Source organism: Oncorhynchus gorbuscha, linkage group LG09 (genome assembly GCF_021184085.1).
Source record: "Oncorhynchus gorbuscha isolate QuinsamMale2020 ecotype Even-year linkage group LG09, OgorEven_v1.0, whole genome shotgun sequence".
Lineage (NCBI taxonomy): Eukaryota > Metazoa > Chordata > Actinopteri > Salmoniformes > Salmonidae > Oncorhynchus > Oncorhynchus gorbuscha.
In genome coordinates this window covers 97,445,800-97,461,462 of record NC_060181.1, presented here as the reverse complement: position 1 = coordinate 97,461,462, position 15,663 = coordinate 97,445,800, and the positions used below count along the sequence as shown (strand labels likewise).

The 15,663-nt window shown below is 39.7% G+C and overlaps 1 protein-coding gene across 1 annotated transcript in view; it reads right to left on the bottom strand.

The window, feature by feature from the left end:
• The window catches only part of LOC124044484 (partitioning defective 3 homolog B-like), a 249,262-nt gene that overhangs the window by 6,847 nt on the left and 226,752 nt on the right, over window positions 1–15,663 (bottom strand). Inside the window, 1 exon segment of the mRNA XM_046364112.1 lies at window positions 7,507–7,626. Within this exon segment, the coding sequence (XP_046220068.1) occupies window positions 7,507–7,626 (120 nt within the window).

The window sequence follows — 15,663 nt, the reverse complement described above, 5'->3', positions numbered from 1 at the left end:
GTAATAAATAATAACACCACCCTGTAATAAATAATAACCACCACCCTGTAATAAATAATAACACCACCCTGTAATAAATAATAACACCACCCTGTAATAAATAATAACACCACCCTGTAATAAATAATAACACCACCCTGTAATAAATAATAACCACCACCCTGTAATAAATAATAACACCACCCTGTAATAAATAATAACACCACCCTATAATAAATAATAACACCACCCTGTAATAAATAATAACACCACCCTGTAATAAATAATAACCACCACCCTGTAATAGATAATAACACCACCCTGTAATAAATAATAACACCACCCTGTAATAAATAATAACACCACCCTGTAATAAATAATAACACCACCCTGTAATAAATAATAACACCACCCTGTAATAAATAATAACACCACCCTGTAATAAATAATAACCACCACCCTGTAATAAATAATAACCACCACCCTGTAATAAATAATAACACCACCCTGTAATAAATAATAACCACCACCCTGTAATAAATAATAACACCACCCTGTAATAAATAATAACCACCACCCTGTAATAAATAATAACACCACCCTGTAATAAATAATAACCACCACCCTGTAATAAATAATAACACCACCCTGTAATAAATAATAACCACCACCCTGTAATAAATAATAGCACCACCCTGTAATAAATAATAACCACCACCCTGTAATAAATAATAACCACCACCCTGTAATAAATAATAACACCACCCTGTAATAAATAATAACCACCACCCTGTAATAAATAATAACACCACCCTGTAATAAATAATAACCACCCTGTAATAAATAATAACCACCGCCCTGTAATAAATAATAACACCACCCTGTAATAAATAATAACAACCACCCTGTAATAAATAATAACACCACCCTGTAATAAATAATAACAACCACCCTGTAATAAATAATAACCACCACCCTGTAATAAATAATAACCACCACCCTGTAATAACCACCACCCTGTAATAAATAATAACCACCACCCTGTAATAACCACCACCCTGTAATAAATAATAACCACCACCCTGTAATAAATAATAACCACCACCCTGTAATAAATAATAACCACCACCCTGTAATAAATAATAATCACCACCCTGTAATAAATAATAACCACCACCCTGTAATAAATAATAATCACCACCCTGTAATAAATAATAACCACCTCCCTGTAATAAATAATAACCACCACCCTGTAATAAATAATAACCAATACCCTGTAATAAATAATAACCACCACCCTGTAATAAATAACAACCACCACCCTGTAATAAATAATAACACCACCCTGTAATAAATAATAACACCACCCTGTAATAAATAATAACACCACCCTGTAATAAATAATAACACCACCCTGTAATAAATAATAACACCACCCTGTAATAAATAATAACCACCACCCTGTAATAAATAATAACACCACCCTGTAATAAATAATAACACCACCCTGTAATAAATAATAACACCACCCTGTAATAAATAATAACACCACCCTGTAATAAATAATAACCACCACCCTGTAATAGATAATAACACCACCCTGTAATAAATAATAACACCACCCTGTAATAAATAATAACCACCACCCTGTAATAAATAATAACACCACCCTGTAATAAATAATAACACCACCCTGTAATAAATAATAACAACCACCCTGTAATAAATAATAACCACCACCCTGTAATAAATAATAACCACCACCCTAATAACCACCACCCTGTAATAAATAATAACCACCGCCCTGTAATAAATAATAACCACCACCCTGTAATAAATAATAACCACCACCCTGTAATAAATAATAATCACCACCATGTAATAAATAATAACCACCACCCTGTAATAAATAATAATCACCACCCTGTAATAAATAATAACCACCTCCCTGTAATAAATAATAACCACCACCCTGTAATAAATAATAACCAATACCCTGTAATAAATAATAACCACCACCCTGTAATAAATAACAACCACCACCCTGTAATAAATAATAACCACCCTGTAATAAATAATAACACCACCCTGTAATAAATAATAACACCACCCTGTAATAAATAATAACACCACCCTGTAATAAATAATAACACCACCCTGTAATAAATAATAACCACCACCCTGTAATAAATAATAACACCACCCTGTAATAAATAATAACACCACCCTGTGATAAATAATAACACCACCCTGTAATAAATAATAACACCACCCTGTAATAAATAATAACACCACCCTGTAATAAATAATAACCACCACCCTGTAATAAATAATAACACCACCCTGTAATAAATAATAACACCACCCTGTAATAAATAATAACACCACCCTGTAATAAATAATAACACCACCCTGTAATAAATAATAACACCACCCTGTAATAAATAATAACACCACCCTGTAATAAATAATAACACCACCCTGTAATAAATAATAACCACCACCCTAATAACCACCATCCTGTAATAAATAATAACCACCCTGTAATAAATAATAACCACTGTAATAAATAATAACACCACCCTGTAATAAATAATAACAACCACCCTGTAATAAATAATAACACCACCCTGTAATAAATAATAACAAACACCCTGTAATAAATAATAACCAATACCCTGTAATAAATAATAACCACCACCCTGTAATAAATAACAACCACCACCCTGTAATAAATAATAACCACCCTGTAATAAATAATAACCACACCCTGTAATAAATAATAACCACCACCCTGTAATAACCACCACCCTGTAATAAATAATAACCACCACCCTGTAATAAATAATAACCACCACCCTGTAATAAATAACAACCACCACCCTGTAATAAATAATAACCACCACCCTGTAATAAATAATAACCACCACCCTGTAATAAATAATAACCACCACCCTGTAATAAATAATAACCACCCTGTAATAAATAATAACCACCACCCTGTAATAACCACCACCCTGTAATAACTAATAACCACCACCCTGTAATAAATAATAACCACCACCCTGTAATAAATAATAACCACCACCCTGTAATAAATAATAACCACCACCCTGTAATAAATAATAACCACCACCCTGTAATAAATAATAACCACCACCCTGTAATAAATAATAACCAATACCCTGTAATAAATAATAACACCACCCTGTAATAAATAATAACCACCACCCTGTAATAAATAATAACACCACCCTGTAATAAATAATAACACCACCCTGTAATAAATAATAACACCACCCTGTAATAAATAATAACACCACCCTGTAATAAATAATAACCACCACCCTGTAATAAATAATAACACCACCCTGTAATAAATAATAACACCACCCTATAATAAATAATAACACCACCCTGTAATAAATAATAACACCACCCTGTAATAAATAATAACACCACCCTGTAATAAATAATAACCACCACCCTGTAATAAATAATAACACCACCCTGTAATAAATAATAACCACCACCCTGTAATAAATAATAACACCACCCTGTAATAAATAATAACCACCACCCTGTAATAAATAATAACACCACCCTGTAATAAATAATAACCACCACCCTGTAATAAATAATAGCACCACCCTGTAATAAATAATAACCACCACCCTGTAATAAATAATAACCACCACCCTGTAATAAATAATAACACCACCCTGTAATAAATAATAACCACCACCCTGTAATAAATAATAACCACCCTGTAATAAATAATAACCACCCTGTAATAAATAATAACCACCACCCTGTAATAAATAATAACACCACCCTGTAATAAATAATAACAACCACCCTGTAATAAATAATAACACCACCCTGTAATAAATAATAACAACCACCCTGTAATAAATAATAACCACCACCCTGTAATAAATAATAACCACCACCCTGTAATAACCACCACCCTGTAATAAATAATAACCACCGCCCTGTAATAAATAATAACCACCACCCTGTAATAAATAATAACCACCACCCTGTAATAAATAATAATCACCACCCTGTAATAAATAATAACCACCACCCTGTAATAAATAATAATCACCACCCTGTAATAAATAATAACCACCACCCTGTAATAAATAATAACCACCCTGTAATAAATAATAACCACCACCCTGTAATAACCACCACCCTGTAATAAATAATAACCACCACCCTGTAATAAATAATAACCACCACCCTGTAATAAATAATAACCACCACCCTGTAATAAATAATAACCACCACCCTGTAATAAATAATAACCACCACCCTGTAATAAATAATAACCACCACCCTGTAATAAATAATAACCAATACCCTGTAATAAATAATAACACCACCCTGTAATAAATAATAACCACCACCCTGTAATAAATAATAACACCACCCTGTAATAAATAATAACACCACCCTGTAATAAATAATAACACCACCCTGTAATAAATAATAACACCACCCTGTAATAAATAATAACCACCACCCTGTAATAAATAATAACACCACCCTGTAATAAATAATAACACCACCCTATAATAAATAATAACACCACCCTGTAATAAATAATAACACCACCCTGTAATAAATAATAACACCACCCTGTAATAAATAATAACACCACCCTGTGATAAATAATAACACCACCCTGTAATAAATAATAACACCACCCTGTAATAAATAATAACACCACCCTGTAATAAATAATAACCACCACCCTGTAATAAATAATAACACCACCCTGTAATAAATAATAACACCACCCTGTAATAAATAATAACACCACCCTGTAATAAATAATAACACCACCCTGTAATAAATAATAACACCACCCTGTAATAAATAATAACACCACCCTGTAATAAATAATAACCACCACCCTAATAACCACCATCCTGTAATAAATAATAACCACCCTGTAATAAATAATAACCACCGCCCTGTAATAAATAATAACACCACCCTGTAATAAATAATAACAACCACCCTGTAATAAATAATAACACCACCCTGTAATAAATAATAACAACCACCCTGTAATAAATAATAACCAATACCCTGTAATAAATAATAACCACCACCCTGTAATAAATAACAACCACCACCCTGTAATAAATAATAACCACCCTGTAATAAATAATAACCAGCACCCTGTAATAAATAATAACCACCACCCTGTAATAACCACCACCCTGTAATAAATAATAACCACCACCCTGTAATAAATAATAACCACCACCCTGTAATAAATAACAACCACCACCCTGTAATAAATAATAACCACCACCCTGTAATAAATAATAACCACCACCCTGTAATAAATAATAACCACCACCCTGTAATAAATAATAACCACCCTGTAATAAATAATAACCACCACCCTGTAATAACCACCACCCTGTAATAAATAATAACCACCACCCTGTAATAAATAATAACCACCACCCTGTAATAAATAATAACCACCACCCTGTAATAAATAATAACCACCACCCTGTAATAAATAATAACCACCACCCTGTAATAAATAATAACCACCACCCTGTAATAAATAATAACCAATACCCTGTAATAAATAATAACACCACCCTGTAATAAATAATAACCACCACCCTGTAATAAATAATAACACCACCCTGTAATAAATAATAACCACCACCCTGTAATAAATAATAACCACCGCCCTGTAATAACTAATAACCACCACCCTGTAATAAATAATAACCACCACCCTGTAATAAATAATAATCACCACCATGTAATAAATAATAACCACCACCCTGTAATAAATAATAATCACCACCCTGTAATAAATAATAACCACCACCCTGTAATAAATAATAACCACCCTGTAATAAATAATAACCACCACCCTGTAATAACCACCACCCTGTAATAAATAATAACCACCACCCTGTAATAAATAATAACCACCACCCTGTAATAAATAATAACCACCACCCTGTAATAAATAATAACCACCACCCTGTAATAAATAATAACCACCACCCTGTAATAAATAATAACCACCACCCTGTAATAAATAATAACCACCACCCTGTAATAAATAATAACCACCACCCTGTAATAACCACCACCCTGTAATAAATAATAACCACCACCCTGTAATAAATAATAACCAATACCCTGTAATAAATAATAACCACCACCCTGTAATAAATAATAACCACCACCCTGTAATAAATAATAACCACCACCCTGTAATAAATAATAACCACCACCCTGTAATAAATAATAACCACCACCCTGTAATAAATAATAACCACCACCCTGTAATAAATAATAACCACCCTGTAATAAATAATAACCACCCTGTAATAAATAATCACCACCACCCTGTAATAAATAATAACCACCACCCTGTAATAAATAATAACCACCACCCTGTAATAAATAATAACCACCACCCTGTAATAAGCACCACCCTGTAATAAATAATAACCACCACCCTGTAATAAATAATAACCACCACCCTGTAATAAATAATAACCACCACCCTGTAATAAATAATAACCACCACCCTGTAATAAATAATAACCACCCTGTAATAAATAATAACCAGCACCCTGTAATAAATAATTACCACCACTCAAAGGTATCATTCAGTTTACAGGTAACGTAATAACACAATGTTTTCCCAGCAAACTAAAACTGGTTCTGTGGAAGTTCCCTGAACATCTGTAAGGTTGCGGCAAATGTTTTCAAGAAACAAAAACTGTACAGTAATTCTGATGATTAAATGTTTGTATAAAACATTCACCTGACGTTGCAAGAACGTTCCCAGAACACATTTTGCCTGTTCTTTAAAATGTTCCCAGAACACATTTTGCCTGTTCTTTAAAAGGTTCCCAGAACACATCTTGTCTGTTCTTTAAAAGGTTCCCAGAACACATTTAGTCTGTTCTTTAAAAGGTTCCCAGAACACATTTTGCCTGTTCTTTAAAAGGTTCCTAGAACACATTTTGCCTGTTCTTTAAAAGGTTCCCAGAACACATTTTGCCTGTTATTTAAAAGGTTCCCAGAACACATTTAGTCTGTTATTTAAAAGGTTCCCAGAACACATCTTGTCTGTTCTTTAAAAGGTTCCCAGAACACATTTTGCCTGTTCTTTAAAAGGTTTCCAGAACACATCTTGTCTGTTCTTTAAAAGGTTCCCAGAACACATCTTGTCTGTTCTTTAAAAGGTTCCCAGAACACATCTTGTCTGTTCTTTAAAAGGTTCCCAGAACACATTTAGTCTGTTCTTTAAAAGGTTCCCAGAACACATCTTGTCTGTTTCATTAGGTTGGTGGGAAAAGTCTGGTGGAAACATTGTGGTGACATCACAAAAGACATGTTGCCAAAAAGCACAACAACTGAGCAGTGGTGCCGGTGATTCTATAATGCTTCTTTTAGGTTGTATAAACCAGCTGCTACAAGAACGTTCCGTTCAGATGATGTACAGTATAAAAACCAACTCACCGTTCTCTCTCCTCTTTCATCCTCTCCAGCTCCTCTTCACTCAGAACCTCGGATTTCTGTCTCTGTAGCGTGGCTTTGGCTTCTGCTTTCTTTACCTTCGCATCTTTCTTCTTTCCAAATCTAGGAGAGAGAGAGAGAGAGAGAGAGAGAGAGAGAGAGAGAGAGAGAGAGAGAGAGAGGGAGAGAGAGAGAGAAAGAGGGAGAGAGAGAGAGAGCGAGAGCGAGAGAGAGAGAGAAAGAGGAGAGAGAGAAACTCAGTGAGCATAGCCTTGCTATTGAGAAAGGCCGCCGTAAATAATATATAATATATGCCATTTAGCAGACGCTTTTATCCAAAGCAACTTACAGTCATGTGTGCATACATTCTACGTATGGGTGGTCCCGGGGATTGAACCCACTACCCTGGCATTACAAGCGCCATGCTCTACCAACTGAGCTACAGAAGGACCACTGCCGTAGGCAGACATGGCTCTCAAGAGAAGACAGGCTATGTGCTCACTGCCCACAAAATGAGGTGGAAACTGAGCTGCACTTCCTAACCTCCTGCCCAATGTATGACCATATTAGAGAGACATATTTCCCTCAGATCACACAGATCCACAAAGAATTCGAAAACATATCCAATTTTGAAAAACTCCCATATCTACTGGGTGAAATTCCACAGTGTGACATCACAGCAGCAAGATTTGTGACCTGTTGCCACGAGAAAAGGGCAACCAGTGAAGAACAAACACCATTGTAAATACAACCCATATTTATGCTTATTTATTTTATCTTGTGTCCTTTAACTATTTGTACATTGTATATATATTGTATATTTATATATAATATGACATTTGTAATGTCTTTACTGTTTTGAAACTGTTGTATGTGTAATGTTTACTGTTAATTTTGGTTGTTTTTCACTTTATATATTCACTTTGTATGTTGTATACCTCACTTGCTTTGGCAATGTTAACACATGTTTCCCATGCCAATAAAGCCCTTGAATTGAATTGAATTGAATTGAGAGAGAGAGAGAGAGAGAGAGAGAGAGAGAGAGAGAGAGAGAGAGAGAGAGAGAGAGAGAGAGAGAGAGAGAGAGAGAGAGAGAGAGAGGAAGAGGGAGAGAAAGAGGAGAGAGAGAGAGAGAGAGAGAGAGAGAGAGAGAGAGAGAGAGAGAGAGAGAGAGAGAGAGAGAGAGAGAGAGAGAGGGAGACAAAGAGAGAGAGAGAGAGACAAAGAGAGAGAGAGAGAGAGAGAGAGAGAGAGAGAGAGAGAGAGAGAGAGAGAGAGAGAGAGAAGGGGAGACAAAGAGGAGAGAGAGGGGGAGAGGGAGGAGAGATAGATACAAAAAGGAGAGGAGAGAGAAGAGGGGAGAGAGAGAGAGAGAGAGAGAGAGAGAGGGGGAGACAAAGAGGAGAGAGAGAGAGAGAGAGAGAGAGAGAGAGAGGGGGAGAGGGAGGAGAGATAGATACAAAAAGGAGAGGAGAGAGAAGAGGGGGAGAGAGAGAGAGAGAGAGAGAGAGAGAGAGAGAGAGAGAGAGAGAGAGAGAGAGAGAGAGAGAGAGAGAGAGAGAGAGAGAGAGAACATCTCATTCCAAAATCATGGGCATTAATATGGAGTTGAATAAGTCGTAGTTATCACAGTGGGAACCACATCATCTATTGATCAAAACAATCTTGAAGGTGGTCTATCACTTGATGACGTGACGGGCCATTGCCCGGTTCAACCCGGGGCGTAATATAACTCCCTCAATGACACTTAATGCCGTGATGGGCCATTGCCCGGTTCAACCCGGGGTGTAATATAACTCCCTCAATGACACTTAATGACGTGACGGGCCATTGCCCGGTTCAACCCGGGGCGTAATATAACTCCCTCAATAACACTTAATGACGTGACGGGCCATTGCCCGGATCAACCCGGGGCGTAATAATACTCCCTCTATAACACTTAATGACGTGACGGGCCATTGCCCGGTTCAACCCGGGGCGTAATAATACTCCCTCTATAACACTTAATGACGTGACGGGCCATTGCCCGGTTCAACCCGGGGCGTAATAATACTCCCTCTATAACACTTAATGACGTGACGGGCCATTGCCCGGTTCAACCCGGGGCGTAATAATACTCCCTCTATAACACTTAATGACGTGACGGGCCATTGCCCGGTTCAACCCGGGGCGTAATAATACTCCCTCTATAACACTTAATGACGTGACGGGCCATTGCCCGGTTCAACCCGGGGCGTAATAATACTCCCTCTATAACACTTAATGACGTGACGGGCCATTGCCCGGTTCAACCCGGGGCGTAATAATACTCCCTCTATAACACTTAATGACGTGACGGGCCATTGCCCGGTTCAACCCGGGGCGTAATAATACTCCCTCTATAACACTTAATGACGTGACGGGCCATTGCCCGGTTCAACCCGGGGCGTAATAATACTCCCTCTATAACACTTAATGACGTGACGGGCCATTGCCCGGTTCAACCCGGGGCGTAATATAACTCCCTCAATGACATTAGCTAGCAAGAACAAAACATGGCGGAAATTAAACTAACAAAAAAAAAGGAGAGATGCAAATGATGAAAGACGAGGACCATCTTGCTACTGATATAATATACTTGACAAAATGGATTTTATTCAAAAGTGCGAAAGCAAACAAATGTACTTGTTTGTCCAAAACTAATCACCTGCGAATACAAAATATATTATATATACCTTTTGCACTTTTCTTAAAAGATTCCCCATGTCTTCTAAATATTGTTATTGGATTTTAAATATTGCAGAATCAATGTTATTTTGTAAACTTAAGTTTACTATTTTTATTGAGTAACTAAAGAAAAATGATTGGCATCCCAGAGCTCTAGTACTTGGCCTCTGGCCAAGATAAATCCCGGACAACATCTCAGGATGTTGAAGCAACACTGAGCGTTCTATACCTTCCTACTGGCCAGTAAACGTGCACACTGAGCGTTCTATACCTTCCTTCTACTGGCCAGTAAACGTGCACACTGAGCGTTCTACACCCTTCTACTGGCCAGTAAACGTGCACACTGAGCGTTCTACACCTTTCTACTGGCCAGTAAACATGCACACTGAGCGTTCTATACCTTTCTACTGGCCAGTAAACGTGCACACACAATGATACAGTCTGGTGGGACAGGAAGTAGTGGTGACTATTCACCTTGATACAATGATACAGTCTGGTAGGACAGGAAGTAGTGGTGACTATTCACCTTGATACAGTCTGGTAGAACAGGAAGTAGTGGTGACTATTCACCTTGATACAGTCTGGTAGGACAGGAAGTAGTGGTGACTATTCACCTTGATACAATGATACAGTCTGGTGGGACAGGAAGTAGTGGTGACTATTCACCTTGATACAATGATACAGTCTGGTGGGACAGAAAGTAGTGGTGACTATTCACCTTGATACAATCTGGTGGGACAGGAAGTAGTGGTGACTATTCACCTTGATACAGTCTGGTAGGACAGGAAGTAGTGGTGACTATTCACCTTGATACAGTCTGGTGGGACAGGAAGTAGTGGTGACTATTCACCTTGATACAGTCTGGTGGGACAGGAAGTAGTGGTGACTATTCACCTTGATACAGTCTGGTAGGACAGGAAGTAGTGGTGACTATTCACCTTGATACAGTCTGGTAGGACAGGAAGTAGTGGTGACTATTCACCTTGATACAGTCTGGTAGGACAGGAAGTAGTGGTGACTATTCACCTTGATACAGTCTGGTGGGACAGGAAGTAGTGGTGACTATTCACCTTGATACAATGATACAGTCTGGTGGGACAGGAAGTAGTGGTGACTATTCACCTTGATACAATGATACAGTCTGGTGGGACAGGAAGTAGTGGTGACTATTCACCTTGATACAATGATACAGTCTGGTGGGACAGGAAGTAGTGGTGACTATTCACCTTGATACAATGATACAGTCTGGTGGGACAGGAAGTAGTGGTGACTATTCACCTTGATACAGTCTGGTGGGACAGGAAGTAGTGGTGACTATTCACCTTGATACAGTCTGGTAGGACAGGATGTAGTGGTGACTATTCACCTTGATACAGTCTGGTGGGACAGGAAGTAGTGGTGACTATTCACCTTGATACAGTCTGGTGGGACAGGAAGTAGTGGTGACTATTCACCTTGATACAGTCTGGTAGGACAGGAAGTAGTGGTGACTATTCACCTTGATACAGTCTGGTAGGACAGGAAGTAGTGGTGACTATTCACCTTGATACAGTCTGGTAGGACAGGAAGTAGTGGTGACTATTCACCTTGATACAGTCTGGTAGGACAGGAAGTAGTGGTGACTATTCACCTTGATACAGTCTGGTGGGACAGGAAGTAGTGGTGACTATTCACCTTGATACAATGATACAGTCTGGTGGGACAGGAAGTAGTGGTGACTATTCACCTTGATACAATGATACACTCTGGTGGGACAGGAAGTAGTGGTGACTATTCACCTTGATACAATGATACAGTCTGGTGGGACAGGAAGTAGTGGTGACTATTCACCTTGATACAGTCTGGTAGGACAGGAAGTAGTGGTGACTATTCACCTTGATACAGTCTGGTAGGACAGGAAGTAGTGGTGACTATTCACCTTGATACAGTCTGGTAGGACAGGAAGTAGTGGTGACAGGACTAGTAAAGGTTTATGTTGATCAGGACTAGGTTCACGGGGCTCACGGGGTTCATAGGGTTCACAGGGCTCACGGGGTTCACGGGGCTCATAGGGTTCACAGGGCTCACGGGGTTCACGGGGCTCATAGGGTTCACAGGGCTCATAGGGTTCACAGGGCTCACGGGGTTCACGGGGCTCATAGGGTTCACAGGGCTCATAGGGTTCACAGGGCTCATAGGGTTCACAGGGCTCATAGGGTTCACAGGGCTCATAGGGTTCACAGGGCTCATAGGGTTCACAGGGCTCACAGGGCTCATAACAAAATCCACCTCACAGCAACCTGGTGGTACGTCTGAACAACATAGTGGTAAACCACAGAGGAGAAGATCACAAAGTCATTTCACATAAAAACCCACCATGGAAACAGAGGTGGGGAAAAGGGCTCTCACTTCACAGAGGAAAACAAACAGACAGAAAGTTGTTGTGTCAGCTGGGAGGAAGAGAGAGAGAGAGATGAAACAGAGGGCTATATATCCTCCTCTCAGCCTCACAGTAGATCTCAGAGCCCTTCTCATCTCCTTCTCTTTTCATGGTGTCTGATATTGAAGAACGCGGGAATTGAAATAAACAATGGTCTTTGTTTGACTTTATTTCCTGGCTCAAGTTACTATCAGCACCTGGTTGGTTGGTTGGGTCCCCCCCCCCCCCGCCCCCCGCCTGTTCAGACCAACGTCACCATGACGATGTTCATCATGTTGACACACAGATACTTCGACATTCATGTCAGTTAAGTTTTGACGTCAATGAAACTAATCATAAAATGTAAGCTTCCTCATTATTCTGACTGTAGTGGGGATAAGGTTAGGATTCTGTCCTCATTATTCTGACTGTAGTGGGGATAAGGTTAGGATTCTGTCCTCGTTATTCTGACTGTAGTGGGGATAAAGTTAGGATTCTGTCCTCGTTATTCTGACTGTAGTGGGGATAAAGTTAGGATTCTGTCCTCATTATTCTGACTGTAGTGGGGATAAGGTTAGGATTCTGTCCTCGTTATTCTGACTGTAGTGGGGATAAAGTTAGGATTCTGTCCTCGTTATTCTGACTGTAGTGGGGATAAAGTTAGGATTCTGTCCTCATTATTCTGACTGTAGTGGGGATAAAGTTAGGATTCTGTCCTCGTTATTCTGACTGTAGTGGGGATAAAGTTAGGATTCTGTCCTCATTATTCTGACTGTAGTGGGGATAAAGTTAGGATTCTGTCCTCATTATTCTGACTGTAGTGGGGATAAAGTTAGGATTCTGTCCTCATTATTCTGACTGTAGTGGGGATAAAGTTAGGATTCTGTCCTCATTATTCTGACTGTAGTGGGGATAAAGTTAGGATTCTGTCCTCATTATTCTGACTGTAGTGGGGATAAGGTTAGGATTCTGTCCTCATTATTCTGACTGTAGTGGGGATAAGGTTAGGATTCTGTCCTCATTATTCTGACTGTAGTGGGGATAAGGTTAGGATTCTGTCCTCATTATTCTGACTGTAGTGGGGATAAAGTTAGGATTCTGTCCTCATTATTCTGACTGTAGTGGGGATACAGTTAGCATTCTGTCCTCATTATTCTGACTGTAGTGGGGATACAGTTAGGATTCTGTCCTCATTATTCTGACTGTAGTGGGGATACAGTTAGGATTCTGTCCTCATTATTCTGACTGTAGTGGGGATACAGTTAGGATTCTGTCCTCGTTATTCTGACTGTAGTGGGGATACAGTTAGGATTCTGTCCTCATTATTCTGACTGTAGTGGGGATAAGGTTAGGATTCTGTCCTCATTATTCTGACTGTAGTGGGGATACAGTTAGGATTCTGTCCTCATTATTCTGACTGTAGTGGGGATACAGTTAGGATTCTGTCCTCATTATTCTGACTGTAGTGGGGATACAGTTAGGATTCTGTCCTCGTTATTCTGACTGTAGTGGGGATACAGTTAGGATTCTGTCCTCATTATTCTGACTGTAGTGGGGATACAGTTAGGATTCTGTCCTCGTTATTCTGACTGTAGTGGGGATACAGTTAGGATTCTGTCCTCATTATTCTGACTGTAGTGGGGATACAGTTAGGATTCTGTCCTCGTTATTCTGACTGTAGTGGGGATACAGTTAGGATTCTGTCCTCATTATTCTGACTGTAGTGGGGATACAGTTAGGATTCTGTCTACACACAATACCTCATAATGACATCACAATACCCCAGAATGACATCACAATACCCCATAATGACATCACAATACCGAATAATGACAAAGAGAAAACAGGTTTTGAGAAATTGTAGCAAATGTTGTTACACTGAAAAACTGAAATACCTTATTTACATCAGTATTCAGACCCTTTGCTATGAGACTCGAAATTGAGCTCAGGTGCATCCTGTTTCCATTGATCATCCTTGAGATGTTTCTACAACTTGATTGCAGTCCACCTGTGGTAAACTCAATTGTTTAGACATGATTTGGAAAGGCACACACCTGTCTTTAATAAGGTCCCACAGTTGACAGTGCATCTCCACACACACACACACACACACACACACACACACACACACACACACACACACACACACACACACACACACACACACACACACACACACACACACACACACACACACACACACACACACACACGCACACGCACACACACACACACACTTCTCGCTCTCTCTGTTTCTATTTCTCTGTCTTGATCTCTTTCCCTCCCTCCCTCCCTCCCTCCCTCCCTCCCTCCCTCCCTCCCTCCCTCCCTCCCCCTCCCTCCCCCCTCCCTCCCCTCTCTCTCTCCCTCCCTCCTCCCCTTCTCTCTCTCCCTCCCTCCCCCCTCCCTCCCCTTCTCTCTATCTCTCTCTCTCCCTCCCACCCCCCTCCCTCCCCCTCCCCTCCATCCCTCCCCCCCCTCCCCTTCTCTCTCTCCCTCCCTCCCCCTCCCTCCCCTTCTCTCTCTCCCTCCCTCCCCCTCCCTCTCCCCCTCCCTCCCTCCCTCCCCTTCTCTCTATCTCTCTATCTCTCCCCCCTCCCCCTCCCTCCCTCCCCTTCTCTCTATCTCTCTCTCCCTCCCACCCCCCTCCCTCCCCTCCATCCCTCCCTCCCTCCCCTTCTCTCTCTCCCTCCCTCCCCCTCCCTCTCCCTCCCCCCCCCCCCCCCCTCCCCCTCCCCCCTCCATCCCTCCCTCCCTCCATGGTGTGTGGCCACCACTCTCTAATCGGATATATCAATAGATGGGAAGCTGCAGCGTGTCAATAAGAAGTGCTCCTTCAGCAAATACCGTCCTGAATAAAAATCTATATCTTGAAGGAGACTGTAAGAACATTTCTTTAGACGAGGACATAGAAGTACGTTCACTAACCGTCATTGAGGAATCGTACTTTAGGAGTGTTGGATTTGAAGGAACTATTTTGATGACATAGAATTATATAAAATAAAATAAAATGGACAGATGTGTAATAGAAGAGTTGAACACAACATATATTTTGA